The following is a 16,530-nucleotide window of genomic DNA, read 5'->3' on the forward strand; positions in this document are numbered from 1 at the left end:
CAGCCTAGAGAGAATGTTCTTATTCTCAGTTTTGGTGGGATTGTTCATATTTTCCTTTGTCTTTTTTGTTGTTTCAGGCTCATCTTTAAATCATAACTATTCTAGCTAAAATATTAACACCAACCCTAAACTAAGTTGATAATAAAAACCCCAAACAAGATCAAACGACATAAACAAGAGCAAAAGTGATCTAGCATCAGATATTGTCCTTTTTGGGATACATTTGAGCTCATCTGAAATCATACCCGGGGGACATATCAGTCCAAAGCAAGCTCATCACAGTTACTGGCTACATAAACATGAGATACCATGTGAATTACAGGGATTAAATGGTCATGAAATCTGTGCTCATCCACTTTATCTTGGTTTGTGAATAATAGACTTGAAGAAATCATATTTCTGAGTTAGAAACTCAGAAGGCATTAGCATCATTCTGAAATTCAGTGCTTTGTGTAAGCACAGTGAGATCGGGCAGGGTAGGGAAAAAATCAAAACATTGAAAGGCACGCGACTGGGTAACTCAATAAGCCGCGTGTGTAGGGCGTTCCACCCAGTGGGACTTTAACTTTGCGAGCTGGGCCGGCCGGCTCCGTGCTGTGGAGCCGTCCCCCGGCCCACCCCACGCCATTGACATGCATAGCTGGCCTGGTAGGTGTAAAAATAGCCAGGCAGCGCCTGAATTGGAAATGGTCACCGACCGCTGCCCGCAGTTGCTGGGGTTTCGGGTTCTCTGGGACACAGGACGGCTTGGGGAAGGGAGCCCGGGACGAGTGGCCGGGGAGCAGAGCGTAGGCGGGACCCTCCTCCTGGCTGATCGGTCGCTTGTCCTTCGGGAGCGCTGGGCACTCGCTGCGGGGCAAGGGCCATCCCCCTGCTCGGAGGGAGCAGAAGAACTGATATGGGCAATGCACCAATTTGCCAGGCTTGTCATTCAGAGAAGGGCTTAAGGACACAAGGGAACATACAGGATTTGGATAAAACTCCTGATTATTATGGATACAGCAGTGAAGAAAGTAAAGAGCCTGAAGCCCTGGTAAGTTTTGGCTGAAGAAAAGAGGAATCACAGGGAAAAATGCAGATGAGGGTAGTGCATGTTGCAAAGGATCTCTTTGCTCAGAACTTGACTGGATAGCTTGCAATACTGAAGGATCTGCTAAACGTGTCCGTGCTGAATCTTTGTTCTGCTGTCCTGACTGTGGTTAAAAAGCAGCTGTTGCTGATTTATGCAGTGGCTTCAAAGCATTATCAGCTACCAGAAGGTTTGGGTGTGTGAAGAGACAACCCCGTGGGTGAAACAAGCCCTGGAATGAATGGATGTTACCCAGTTATCCTGGTTTGCACAACTGCTAGGAATGATCCTGTATTGATCATTCTCCAAACTTGAACTCAGTAGCTTACTTTTGAGCTGCTGTCTGCCCAGTACATGGCATTGTTTTCTGTGTGCAGTCGAGGCAGAGCCACACAGATCCTAATGCAGATGAGGGTTACAGTGAGTGGGACCAGGCACAGGCAAGGGGGGGGGGGGGTGTGTGTGTCATGCTTATGGCAGTAATGTCAGCATTTGTGCTGCAAGTCAGAAGAAAATCCTTAAGATGAGAACTCTTGTATAGTGGCTATGGCAAATGAAGTGTCTCTTCTCTCTTTTTTTCCTTTATTTCTAATCCTGTTTGAGAAATTCGTTAAGTGGCTATTTCATTCAAAGTTGGCAGTGGAAGTATATTGTGTCAAAACTTCTGCAGAACAGGAAGATGAGTAAACCTTCAGTGTCAGTATATCCAAATCCTGTGTTCTCTACAACTGATCTGTACTAAAATTAGTCTCAGTTTGACCTGATGCTCTGCACATGCCTCATTTACTGCAGTGCAGCATAGAGGAGTAGGGGAGCTGAGTTCCAGTGTTCATAGGGGAAGAGGAGAGGAGGCACTCCTGGCAGCAGCTCGCAAAGAGTTCTGCATTGTCCTAGAAAACACTTTTGATGCTGTCTTGGCTTTCTGGTAGAACATTTCTTTTGGCTGGATTTTTCCTGACCAGTTTTATGTTGTACTTCACTGACAGCACAGCTGGACCTGTTCTTCATAGAATCACAGAATGGTTTGGGTTGGAAGGGACCTTAAAGATCATCTAGTTCCAAACTTCTATGAAATGAAACTTTCTTCAAGCTAAAACAAGAAAGTAACCTACGTCTTTGAGCATGCAGACAGGTTTTTTTTCTCCTACCGAGGAGCTTTTGGTTGAATTAACAAATAATTTCCAGTGTTTGTGATGGGAAACACAGTCGGGGAGGGACAGTGGGACTTCTTGGGCTGTGGGGGAGGATGGGCCTGCTTCCATTGCCGAGGGTGGTTTCACTGGGTGTCAGAGATCTCCCTTCAGGTGGTTGCCCTGAAGCTGTTAGCAAAGGTATGGACGCCCCTGTGACACAAATAAGCAAACTGAAAGAGCTCTCCCGGCACGTCCAGTCTCTGAGCTGCCCTTCGGCATAAGGTCAGGCCCCAGAGGAGGCAGGAGTGAGCAGCATGTGATCTTTGAGGTTTCTTTTCCTTTCTGTTTTTCTGGATACTTTTCATTCAGCCTACGCAGCTTTTCATAGCAGGCAGAGATCAGGCACTTTGATAATGTCTTTGATGTGTTCAATCATAAGATCTTGGCTTTATATGACCCTGGTAGGGACTGGCCAAGTTTCTTTAGAATGTCTGTCTGGATTCAGGTTTGCAGTGCTTGGGGGATTACAAAGGAAAATTGCTGTATTTCCCTAAGAAGCTTTGCAGTCTCTCATCATCCTTATGATTCCATACAAAAGTTCAAAGAAAAAGAGGTGTCTCTAAATTAGAAACGTCGGCAAACTTTTGTTCTGTGGGGAGAAATTGTGTATCTATTTTTTCCCCCAGACAGGCATACGGTATCCAGCAGAAAACCCTGTCAGCTATACATTTTCCGCTGCCTTTATGTAACTGTAGCCATGCTCTCTGTCTTGTCTTATTAAAAAGAGTTGCCGCATCAAGCTGAGCATGATGACTGCAGGAGTCTTGTAGCAGATACGAGATGCAGAACAATACAGCTGATACTCAGCCAGTTCAGATAACAAAATTGCTTTGCTAATCTAGTCTTTTCTAAACTAAGAATCAGATACAGTCTGCTGCTTCAGGACCAGGTATTTCAGACTGCCTGGGACAGACTGCTCTCTGAGTTTCAGCGTAGGATTGTGCCAGACTCCTACTGCAGCATTCATGGGAGTTTTTCCTCCCTGCTTAAGGCAGTGGATTTGGCAGTGTGGACTTTTACATCATTGTTGCCTTTCTACAGGTGAAGTCAGGTGAAACTGGTTCTTCTCTCTGCTGGCCAGAGCTGAATTAAGATCTAGGCCCAGGAGTACAAGATTCTTCATTTATTACTTGAGTGTTCCTTTTACCTTTCTGTACAAGTAAGATCTTTGCAATGAGTTTTGCTGAATTAGAAACTGCTGTAACACCCGTTTAATTGCATCTATTTTAGTCCCTCTCAAAGCAACATGGGATCATTTTTTCTCTTTTATGGAACCAGTACATTTGAATCAATGGGCGATCGGTTAATGGTGTTTAGGTGGGCAAAGCAGTTTGACTCTTTAGCGTGGATGGTATTAGTACATTTCTTTTATTAGGAAATGTCACTTTGGTCATAGGGGATGAAAAATTGAGAGTGATAGAATTATCTGTCAACAGTCTGTCAAAAACTTCACTTACAGCCTGGATTTTTGTTCAGCCTGGTTATTATCCTGCTAGATAATGTTTGGAATGGCATCCTAATTTTTTCTAGATGTGTTCTAGTGTTATTACCTCTATTTAGGAACATCATTAGTAATGGAAACTTTCCATGGAAACCATTTAGATGCCTGCCAAGTTCTACAGTTCTTACCAACATCTCAACATCTCAATATATGGTATCCAGAGGGTCCTAAATATTTTTCCTTCCTTTAATACTATTCAGTTCTCATAGAGGAAATCTTGGTTCCATATCAGTATTTAAGAGACTTGAGTAAATGTGTGTTAACTAGGAGAACCAAGACTAATCATGTGACCCTTCTGAACGTATCCCAAATCCTTACTGTTTCAGGAAATGGCTAAATGATCCTTTCTCTCAAATTTCAGCACCAGAAATGTTCCCATTAAACAACAGGATTATACATTCCTGTTTTTTAGAGTATTGAAGATTTTTCTAGTTTTTAGGATTAATCCAAGTATAAAATCCTTCATTCTTGCAACCCAAATCCTTTGGGGTTTGGTTTGTTGTTTCTCAGTGCGGTTTGGTTTTTTTCTCCTCTTTTTATTATTTTTTAAATACACGGATTATGTTTTCCAGGTACATTTGAGAGTCTGCTTTTTAGACTCATGCCGATGATAATTCAGACACCCACACATTGTTTCCAAGCTGGGATTTATACCAAAAAATTTGTTTTTGAGAAGATGAATAGCTCAGGGGAACGACAGGGATTACACATGCTTGAAGTTCAGCTAGTACTGATGTGCTGTCCTGGATGAGAACCCTGATAACTGATGTTGCTTTATATTGTAAAATCGGTATGGATTAAAAGAACTTTTATCATTTCAAGTACTGCCTTTGGAAGGGACATGCAGCTGGGAAAAAGACTTTTATTCCATTCTTTTCCACAGAAAACTATGCAGTTTTGCCTCAGTTCTCACAAATCCGTCATTGACGCAGTACAAGCAGCAGCCGGGCCAGTATGGCAAGTTAATGAACGGAGTGGGAGGACTCCTACGGGTGTCTGAGGCAGCTAAGGATCATGAAAGGTTTATGGAAGGCATTTGCTTCTTGGCTCAAGGAAGGGGTGATTTTACATTGGTTTTCTCTTCCTCTTCTGCTGCTACTGTATTTGCCAATATTGGCCCAAATTCAGGAACACAGTTAAGTGTGTGTTTAAACCCTCCTTTAGTAAATAACTTAAATCTGTTTAGTTTGAGACCAATTAGACTTGAAGATGTGGTAAAAATCAAGCATAGTTTAAAGTGGTTTGCCAAAATATCCCTTTATTCTTCTCTGGTTAAAAACAAAACCAAACTAATCAGGCATTTGTGCATTCCAGCAGAGAGAAAAGAGTGGCTGGATGGTATCCTGCAAGCTCTGGAATTTCACGGAGTTGGCAAAAGAGTCAAAGGTGTCGAAATATAACAACCAGCCTAAAATGAAAGCCATTCCCTGTGAATAATTGAGAACTTTCCCATCACTATCAAAAGATGGGATAGGTGAAGCCTGGCTTTTCCATAGTAAAAATTACAAGTCTCCATCATCATTAAGAGTTGTTCAGTTGTGTCTGATTGGAGCGATCTTGGAGCAGGAACTGGTGTTCAGGTATGGCTGTTACCTGGGCAGTTTTCTCCTCCTTATGTTGCTCAAAAATACGTTTGTTGGGATAATGTAGCAGCAATAAAAAACTTCCTAAATTCCAAATGCAGCTTTCTGAGAACAGTCTCATAGAAAGATATGAAACTACCACAGAACTGTTTTATGCCAATACTGAAATTACTGGAAGTTAATGAAAATATGTTGGACTTAAAATACATTTTTTATTTATAATGTGCATAAATCATAAATCACTTAACCTAGTTTATTTTCTGAGCTTCTTTTTTGCCATAATTTTGTCCATCTCCAGTCATACCAATGAAATTCATTTCTTGAGGACCCTTTAAGTCTTGAATCTTGCTGTTTGCTGTATCTCCTTTGGGTTGCAGCCTCTTTGTCTGACACAAGAAAGCTTTCACCAATATGTATAATAAATGCAAACAGCGCTACCCTTCCCACCTGCTCTGGTAGTGCATAATGTGTGCTCCCACACATCCCTTGGCAGAGCTAATGAGAGAATATTCATTCTGAGGAACACAGGATATACTGAAAGGGTCACTTTGGAATCTGGTCTATGCTATCCCAGGTTTCTGGGTCAGGGAATAGTTTGCTGTGTTTAAAAATGTTTTGATTTGAAATCAAGGATTGTTTTAATTGTGGGTCATATGCAGTGTATAGCACAAAAGCTTTCTCTCTTCTCGTACCTATTTCGTCATCTTGTTATTACAAAATATTTTTTGCTGCAAATATCAACAGTCTTCATGCCAAAGTGTGGGCCCATGTCCACAATGTCTGTAACTGTGTGGTGAGGGCAACTCCAGCCACAGCCCCAGCTTGATAGCGGAAAAAGTGCTGCCAGCTTTTCCATATCCTTTGTGATGTTCGACGGTTAATTGGCCTGAGTACTCGAAGGCACCTTAAATTATTCAGGTTCGTAATACATACTTTAAAGAATATTTATCACCCTCAATATCAATCTAGAGAGACATTTGACATTTAAAAGTAATTAATTGCTAGATGCTATTAGCTTAATCTTGGCAGAGTATATTTAACTTGCTAGTGATCTCTTACCTCTGAAAGCTTATTTTCCTCTTCACATCTCACAAATCCTGAGATTCTTCTTGTTGTAATAAATATTAGTTTATTGTAAGGTCAGCTGTGTCATTTTCCTGGATAAGAACTTGCTCTAGGTTATGAGAACAAGATGTTTGTTTAGTGAAAACTGCTATTTTAGAATTGTGGGCTTTTCAGTTCAGCTATTCATGAACGAATTCTATACAACCGTAGGTACACAGCAGGATGAATCTGATCTGAAATGCCTGTACATGGTTGAATGGGAGAAGCTGAGTGATAAAAATACTTGTTTTGATATTGAAATAAGAAAATTTAGCCCATTGTTCATCCAGGAATTTAGATACTGAAATTTCTTTAGGATCTGTGATTTAATCTGTCTTCCTTTATTGCTCCCAGTAAATGAATGGGATGAAAACACACATTTTTATGGGCAATGGAAGTAGCTTTGAAAGCAGAACACTGTTGTATTTCTTTTCTTTCAGAAGATGAATGTTATTTCATTAAGGGCTGGGAAAATATGTTTCCATTATAGCTGTTATTATCTCATTTAAGTCATTTATCAGTGTTAGATTACTGAGCCTGTGCCATTGCAAGTGGAATATTTAGCTCTCATTATGGCATATATATCAGAACTGCAGGCTCAGACTCTGCTCTGGGAGTTTAATTAAAAGCAAAAAATATAAAAAAACTTTGCCTCTTTGCAGTCACTGCTGCATCTTCTAGTGTGATGCCCTTTGGAGATCAGCAGCTCCTTCAGCTGAGTTAAAAAAAAGAAATTAGTGTACAGTAGATAAAATGTGAGCGACTGATAAACTCACTGGCAAGTTTTACAGAAAGTATTCCATGAGGAAAAGCATTATATTTGAATTCCCCCCTTTTACATCTGAATGCTGGTATGGAAGAAGCTTCCTTAGTGGGCAAAAATCTGTACGTGACAAGCGAGTTGGGTAATGGTAACACCTGGTCTATGCCACTTTTAGAGTTGCACCCAATTAAATGATGGCTGGTTGGAACAGATGGTTCCTGAAATCAGAGAATAACCAAGCCAACTGGGACAAAATTTAGTGGTTGTCTCAAGGGTAGGAGCTTAGGCTGACACTTCAGAAAGTAGGGAATTTAAAAAAAAAAAAAAAAAAGGCACTTGTTTGCATACCTGTAATTTTTTCCCTTTGCATCTTTAAGTACTGAATAACATCAAGAAGCCATGAAAACTTGAGTTTAGAAGGCGCAACTTCCCTTCTGCTATGAGCTGAATTCTCAACTCCAGGCATTCACTGAGTTTATTAGCATCATGAGGTACCAGTCAGTTAGGAGCAGCTTAATGAGGAACAGTTCACAAGCTATCAGCATTTTGCTAAGTAAACAAACAGCTGTTGGACGAACAGTGCCTCACAACCCTGGAGCTGGTAAATGGCATCAACACTGTCACCTGCCCCTGCCGTATTGACTAAGTGTGGCTTAACGCTGGCTTGACCTGCAGTGATAACACAGGATTCACTTGACCGTCAGAGGTTTTTTAACTGATAATGATTTGATTTTTTTGGTTTATGTAAAGCAGGATTTTCTCGTGTCCTGATCAAGGACAGTATCTTCAAAAGTTACAGCTAAATAAATTTTTCTCCATAAAATCAAAGCAGTGCATCCCCAAGTCCGTGTTTGAAAGGTAAGTCTGAAAGGGTTATTGCTACTCAGATATACATTGTAATACACAAACCACATAGGTTAAATTAAGGTGTAAACATACTCTTTGGTTATTAGACTTGAGTTTTGAATTCTTTTTGACAGCATGCCATTAACAAACTGTATTTAGTAGATGAGAAATGTTCAGGAGCCCATAGTGCTGGACTGTGTTCTCTCAAAGAGATATTTGTGATTTTGGACAGACTGGGGTCATTTAACTTATTTGGAGGGGAAAAAACCCAAATCCAACCTGCAGGAGTAGTTTTTCTATAGACACGATTTAAGACAAATATTTGCATGGTTTGGATAATGTTATGATGAAAGCTGTCCTTGGAAAACTGAAGCCTTCTACTCCCCCAGTCTTTCCTTCTTATGCATGAAGCCGGTTTATCTAGCAAATTTGAATATTTGGAGAAATTTTTATGGGTTTGGTACAGCATATGATTTGAAGATTTATTTTTGCACTTCTCTCTAAAATGTATTTGAGAAACAGGCATGTTCTGTGTGCAGTAGGTGATGAGGTACGTAATGGGAAAGGAAGGGCAACTAGACTGGGGACAGAGGAACCAGAAGGCAAGGTCTGATTATTTGATTAAAATACTTACTTCCATATATGATTTAATTACTGAGATTCCCTGAGATATGTGTTTCAAATTCAGGTTAAACTGCAGCACTGTAATTAGCAAGAAAGAAGTAGAATCCACAGTCATATATTCATATAGTCACTTGATAATTTCTTATATTTTTTTATGCAGTATCTGACAGCTAGGTACTTAAATGTTTGTGTTCATGCTGTAAGTGTACTTAAGCTTATATTGATTTTTTTTCACAGTTATTTATTCCCAGTGGTCTGAAAATTCTTATTTCTAGCTGGAATTATCTATCCTCAATCAAAAGTTTGTAAGAAAAGTTAGGAGATCTTTACAAGGTCCAATAACACCAAATATTCCTCAGAAGTCATAGCATGGTTTAGGAATGAACCTTCAACATGATACAGTCCCATCCTGCTGCCACAGGCAGGGACACTTTCCACTATCCCAGGTTGCTCCAAGCCCCATCCAACCTGGCTTTGCACATTTCCAGGAATGGGGTAGCTGCTGCTTCTCTGGGCAACCTCTGCCAGGGCCTCACGACCCTCACAGGGAACAGTATCTTCTATTATCTAATATAAATTTACCTTTATGTCTGTATCGTGTACTAGAATTGCATTGCAAACGTAATTTTTTTTTAAAAGTAGTGATCGAGGACTTCTAGTGCTCTGTCACTGTATATATATTGAGGGCCGTGCATTAGAAACAGCTGGTTAAATCCACAGATGGTGAATTCATCCCATACTATAAAACACCAGCTCAGTATTTTCTAATCCCTCATGCCATATTCTTGTATGATGTTTATAATGTGTTGATTTGATTGCCCAACCTTAGTGGCTGCGTGTACACATTGTGAGCTTTAGTTCTGCCTGACGGAGCTGACGGTGGTGGGCAGAGCTGCCGGCTGAGGCTTTGCACATTAACATGTCAGCTTTGGGGCTTCCCGGATTACAGGGCTCTCATTTTCTCATGCTCACACATAGTGCTGCTTAAGGCGAGCTCTTCTCCTATAAACCTTTCCTCACTGGTAGAGTGTTTGCTTTTGAGCGTGATCTGCTTACATGTGTAAAGCTCCTGAGAAAACCCCTCAGGGGTGTGTTCTTAGGAAGAGGGGATGTGATAAATACCATATGGTGCACGGGACTCTGGCTCTGTGTTTTTGTCTTCTTTCTTGTAAAGCAAGTGCCTTCAAATGACGGTTTGTTGGCAGTTTGTCTTCACCAGTCGCCAAACTATAGAGACTGATGTGGCAGTTCTCTGTTACTGAGAAACACTGGAGGGGGCGTGAGGGGCTCTCAAGGGCCATGAGGGCCATGAAGGGACTTTGAGGGGCTCTAAAGGGCCATGAGGGCTCTGAGGAGCTGTGAGGGGCTCTAAAGGGCTCTGAGGAGCTGTGAGGGGCTTTAAAGGGCCATGAGGGCTGTGAGGGGCTCTAAAGGGCCGTGAGTGCTCTGAGGGTCTGTGAGGGGCTCTGATGGCCATGAAGGGACTGTGAGGGGCTCTCAAGAGGCATGAGGGCTCTGAGGGACTGTGAGGGGCTCTAAAGGGCCATGAGGGCTCTGAGGGACTGTGAGGGGCTCTAAAGGGCCATGAGGGCTCTGAGGGACTGTGAGGGGCTCTAAAGGGCCATGAGGGAGCATGAGGGGCTCTAAAAGGCCGTGAGGGACCATGAGGGCTGTGAGGGGCTGTAAAGGGCCATGAGGGAGCTTGAGGGACCATGAGGGCTGTGAGGAGCTGTGAGGGGCTCTAAAGGGCCATGAGGGGCTCTGAGGGCTGTAAAGGGACCATGAGGGGCTGTGAGGGGCTTTGAGCGCCATGGGGGCTCTGAGGACTGCGGGGAACTGTGAATAACAAAATATTTCAAGAGATTGTGGAATCCATTGGAAAAGCCCGCAGATCCGAATTCATTGTCTTCTGTTATGGTAAGACTACAGAAAACTGCTGCTGTTGTTTACTGAGGGGATTTTGTCAAAATGGATTTGAAGTTTTAGTGTGCTAAAATGAGTAAATGTCTGAGACAGAAGTGCTGACAAAAATGCTTTTGAAAAACATTAAAAGAATGGGGGAAAGGACAAACTGGTGACAACCTACTGAAAAATTAGATTTGACAAACTGGGAAAGAAAATAGATCTGAGTACTCCCAACTTCTAAGGCTTCTAAGCCTTGTAATATGGTGCTGAATCTTATAAATATTTTGTGGAACCAGTCTCTGGTTTTTGTATGGGAATTTTTATATGAAACATCTCAGTTGCTGAATTACACTTTATGTAGATAAGAAGTTCATCGTGTGCGTTAAGATCGATATTCGGGTGTGTGGAAAAGGGTTTTGAAGTGATGTACATTGCAGTGATTTGATTATGAGGTAACAAAATTACGAATCAAGGAAATGAGACTCTACTTGGAAAACACTGCTCGTGTCTTCTCAGCCAGAAACAAATGGAATATAGTTGTGTGGGCTTAGCTACAACCTGAACTTCCAGCAATAATGGAGATGTCACCATTTTTAGCCTTGTTATTCTGCGTGAAAGGAAAACAAGCAAAGATTGATACATTCCTAAGAACCCAAAGCTGTAGGTGGTAATTTGTTGTATCATTCTTTCTTAACCTTTTAAAAGTATAAAGCAGATGATTGTAGTTTTGCTGTGGTAAATTATTGTTGTAGTTGTAAAGCATGAAAAAAATGGGAGAAAAGAAGGTAAAATGTGTGTATGATTGAGGGCAAAGATGCTTGTCCCAACCAGAGTGTCCAGATTTACCCCTTATACGCTCAGATATTTGTTCTTGGTTGATATTTTTACTAAGACAATTGATTTTTCCAAGGATATTTAAACATTAAAATATAATTTGGTGTCTTTATGAGCACATCCTCATCCCAGGAAAGGGTGCAGTGTTAACAGCTACCTTTATTCTTGAAAGGGAAATTTCAAGTTCCTGTCAAAATTTGCGCGGGCATCAAATCTCATCCAAATGCTCACCTGACTGAGGCCTGCAACTATCCAAAAGTTTTGTCACTGTAAATTCCTGTGTTCCCTTGCCTTTCCCCCTGCTGCATGTTTAGAAAGATGGTGTGTTTTCCTAACAGTAAAAGATGTGGAAAATGTGCTGAAGTTTGCTGAAAGGAATTTAAAAGAGAATATTTTTGTCTTGGCACGTAGCACAGTTGTAAGAAGGATCATTTTGATGACATCCATCTGTTGCAGATTAAAATAGGTTGGAATCGGGGATTGTGAAGTGAGTTAGTGCAGCATGATAAGCAGGGTGACTGAAATAAATGCATTGGAATGGATTGGGCAACGGATATAAGTGGCTGGAAGTGGGAGGCTTTTAGGATAGTCTCATGATGTGGAAGAGCGGCTCTGCCCGACGTCAGTGACAGGGAGGTGGGATTGGTTGAGAACATGCTTGGCCGGAGGCGTTCCGGTGGAACGGCGAGTCCCAGTCCAACGGAGCGCGGGCCATCCTCTAGCTCGGGGCTCACCCCCCCGCAAACAGGCTCTTGTGCTGCTTTACCTGCTCCTCGCCATCACTCCCACTCGCGTGATTGAGCTGTGACAATTGTTGCTGTCCTGGTACACGTTCCCAAATGCTTATTCTGTGTACTCCTTGCTTCTGCTGCACGACTTGGGTTTGTGTCCTGGTCTCCGGTGTCTTAGTGGCCAGTTTGGCTGTGTGGGGAAACATCCAAATCTGGGCTGGTTTCAAGCAGCCAATGTCGTTTTGTGTCGCACTCATAGACAAAGGTAAGAGGGCGGAGGCGTTCCACACTCCGTTGCTTAACAGGACATCCCACAACCTGGCTGAAAAATGAAAGCATATTTTTTAGGGTTTTTAAACCATTGTTAAATGTATGAATGTAGGCAGTTTAGGAGTGGGAATATTTACAACATGATCCTGGGTTTAGATACTCAGCCTTGAGTACTTCATCCGCTTTGTTCTGAGGTTAGCTACATGTGCAGTGCTGCCCACTTTGAGCATATATATCTAAAAATAATATATCTCAATTTGTGAATAACATTTATACAGATCTATAAATAACGTACATAAAATACATAAATAATATATAAAGTTATATAGAAAAAGAGATCATATATATATGTGATTCCCCAGAAAACTATAGTTAGCAAGTTGATGCACTTACTTTTCTCTTGTTGACAATATCAGTTACTATGATTTATGGTTGGTTTTTAATTTTTTTTACAGTTCTTGCTAAATTTTGAATGCCAGCAATTATTGCTCTATTTTGCTCACTTTGACAGGTTTGTGGTTCTTTTGTGCCATTATTGCCTAATTTAAATATGCTAATTAATGCAGATATAATTTGAAGTCAGTTATTTCACAGTTTTATCTTCCTGCAGCATAAAATTTGGAAACCTTTCACCGCTGAGGAAGTTCCACTCTTGTTCAAGCAGGGGCTAATTGGGGAATTTTTTTTTTCTTCTCTTTTTACAGTCTGACAGCAATGCAAGCTTTCTCCGAGCTGCCAGAGCTGGCAATTTGGACAAAGTAGTGGAATACCTGAAAAGTGGAATAGACATTAACACCTGTAATCAGGTAAGATATTTGAAGGACAGAAGTTTGCAAGAGTGATTTGCAAGGAACGTGGGCACTATAGAAATACTGTTTATCTCTTTATCCCCCGGATGTGTTGTGCTTAGCCCACGGATTTTCCTTAGCCATCCCACCTGAGGCACCTGATCCCCTGAGAGCTCAGGTCTGGGAGTTTGAGGGTTCCCTTGCTATTTCTGTGTGATCTCAGGGGGGAGGTAAGCACTTGAGTAGGTGTGGTTGTAGCTGCTCAGATAACTCGTGTCCAAGGAGATTAAAGTCTTGTCACTCACCTGCACTGGGAGTGCAGTTCTGGTTACTCTCGGGTGGCTAAAGGGGTAGCCATGGGCTTTCACCTCGTTTCACAAAACTATATGTGTTTTTATCACTCGTCAATAGTACCTATAACGTAACATTAAAGGTACTTAAATGTTGTGCTTAACACACTGTCTCCCCTTTCAGGGAAGTTATTACTGCTGTAAAAATACACTGTTAAAGTTCCACCACTGATATGACTGTAATGTGATAGAATGTTTTGGCTTGGCTCTTTTGTAGGTCTGTCATATAAATCCAATTACTTTGGCTTCATAGCTTAGGGACCTACATTTGCAACATTTCTTTAAGTGACTAGAACCATCAAATTTAATAAGACTCTAACTGTGACGTGACATAAAATAAATATGCAGATAAGTGGCTGCATCAGCTCTGAGAAGTGTCTTGCCTTTCTAGTGAAATCACTGCAGTTTCTTCGATGGGGAATTTGACAGCTCAGGCTTTAGGGTGCCCAGCTTTCCCCTATCTCTCAGCCAGATTTGATCAAAGTGACCACTGACTGGACAATGGCAGTGCCATTTGGAAGTCAAACCCTAGAATTGTGACCACTATTTCTTTTGGGAAAAAAAGAGTAAATGGAAGAATAAGAAGTGAAATAATCTAAAGTATTTGGAGCCCTCACTGTCCCTGCTGAAGGAAAGCTGCAGATGAATAAAGTAGGTGTGTGTAAAATGGAAGCTAGGGCACAGGAGTGAGAGTGGATCTGTTGGCTGTGCCAAGGAATTTAATGATGAGGAGGATCAGAGCTGGGGCTTTTCATGTTCTGCTTATTGAAAACGTCTAGAAAGGTTCTTGTCTTACTGTCTGGGAGAAGGTTTCCTTTACAAGACTTAGTGTCAAGGAAAAACTTCCTGAGTTATATGTGACATGACCTGGCAAACTTCAAGTTGCCCAGGTAGGAGAGAGTAAAGCTAGACCCAAGTTCTTACATTCAAATAGACCCAGCAGGTTTTCCATCTTTATTTTAAGTACCAATATTAACAAAGAGATTCACCCCCAGGACAGAGCACAGTTAATATGATCATTACTTAGGAACATTACAAGGTTTTTTCCCAGCGTTTATATTCTCATGTTGGTTATGAGAGGAATATGACAAAGGTTGCTGCAGATTTATCTGCTGTGGAAAGTGCTTCCCACCTGCAGCTGGTGACACAGCTCCTCTTGCACTGTGTAGGTGAGATCAGAGCTTTCACCATCCACTGAGCACAGCCAAGCACTTCAGATTCCAGTTCTGGTGCCATATAAAATTGCTTACGGAGATTTTTGATAACTAAGACCCTTAGTGCTTCCGCTGATTAAGCATCACCGGTGTATTGTAAATTCTAGTGGGAGTGGGAGCAGACTCCCTCTGCTAAAGGTCAGGGAATACTGAGTAAGCCATCACAGCTACTACTGCAGCCTTCAAGTTATTGCTACTCCTTCTTCTCCTCCTCAGAGTTTGACAGGGGTGTCCGTGTCATTGTGTTCCAGCTGTCTAAGGGGAGAAGCAAACACAGTCTGTGCAAAATGCAGGGGTGTATTTTATTTTTAAGAGTGAGATATCTCAATGCTCTTTTAAAAATGAAGCCTTGTATGTGCAGGGTATTTTTTTTTTTCAGAATAATGCTATTTTTAGACTAGATCCCATCTGAGAAAACCATACATAATGTTAAATATAAGCTTTCCTGAATGGAGAGAACACCCGGAGAGTCTGTCTTGAGTTTCAATGTTTGGTTTGTTTTTTTTTTTTCAGATCCTGGGTTTTCAGGGTGGTATGTCTTTATAGATAATCAAAGTATTTTCCCAATGTAACTCTTACCAAGATATGATGGAGCTTAATGTTTCTGGATATACTGAACACAGAGAGTGGTTAATAATACAGTTATATAGTTAATAATTAGATATTACTTAAATATGCTTCACTGAATGCTCCCTTCATAACAAATTCACTTATTATGGAATTACTTACTTTAATCTGAATTCAAGTACTCTCATCTATTCTGAAAATCATAAATCAATTCTGTTTATTTCTGGAGAGAGTAGAAATGTCAGGGGACAAAATTCCCCTGTTTTAAGAAGAGTCCCTTACAAAAAAAATCCAATTCCTGGTATTTTATAGGACAGATAACCGATAGTCATGGGAAATCTCTGATTCCTTTAAAGCTGTTTTTCCTATGTTACAGATGTAGTTTTTTAGGATGTGGTTATTGTTTGTAGTTAATGTAGCAAGAGAAGACAGCTTGCTTCTGTATCATGTTCAAAATGTTGATTAGCAAAATGAACTTAAATCTTACACTGTGCGTTTGGTGCAGCCCAAGGTTCCAGCAGGAGTTAGACCCCGAAGTCTGACCGTTCTGAGAGCTCATCACTGCCTGCTGAAACTGAATTGGGGATCCAAAGGCAACATAGAGTAACATTGCTCCATCTTGTCCTTGGAGACCTGTCCGTTTTCAAGGTGATGTCTTGGAAGGAAAAATGCAATGGGTGCTGTCGTTTGCTTTGGAAAAGTCTTTTGCGTTCCTCCATGAAGTCTAATGCCTTGAATAGAACAGGATTCAAATATTAGGTAGTTTTGGGGGCCTCCAGCTGCAGGGCTTTTTGAGCTTCCGTCAGTTTGGCTTTTGCTCTCGTTTTGTTGGCTTCCTTTTAATTTGACTGGTCTCTGTTCCTTCAGTGACATCGAGACAGAGCACAGCTGTTAATTACTCCCTCTTTCCCTCCAAACAGAAAGGCACTGCCTCTCCCAGCAGTGCTAGCTATAGTCTGAAGGAGCACTGTAGCATAATGAGGGCAGCAGCACCACATTTGATGTCACTCAGGGGGTTAATTCAATTTCTTGACTTCCTAGACTACTAGGCAACATAAAGTGAGAGTTTTCATAACCTGATAATATTTTTCTTTTTTTCCCCACTGTCCACTTAATTTCTTCGTGGTATTTTTAGGAAAAACTTCCACAAACCTTTGGACTTCAGAAAGCCAAGCCCAGCTCTCTAAT

At 41.3% G+C, this 16,530-nt stretch overlaps 1 protein-coding gene across 1 annotated transcript in view; it reads left to right on the top strand.

Moving 5' to 3' along the window:
• The first annotated feature begins 883 nt into the window (after positions 1 to 883).
• The window catches only part of ANK2 (ankyrin 2), a 139,328-nt gene continuing 123,681 nt past the window's right edge, over positions 884 to 16,530 (top strand). Inside the window, 2 exon segments of the mRNA XM_039551201.1 lie at positions 884 to 1,033; positions 13,128 to 13,229. Coding sequence (XP_039407135.1) covers positions 899 to 1,033; positions 13,128 to 13,229 — 237 coding nt within the window. The 5' untranslated portion in view covers positions 884 to 898.

Source organism: Corvus cornix, chromosome 4 (assembly GCF_000738735.6).
Source record: "Corvus cornix cornix isolate S_Up_H32 chromosome 4, ASM73873v5, whole genome shotgun sequence".
Classification (NCBI taxonomy): Eukaryota; Metazoa; Chordata; class Aves; order Passeriformes; family Corvidae; genus Corvus; species Corvus cornix.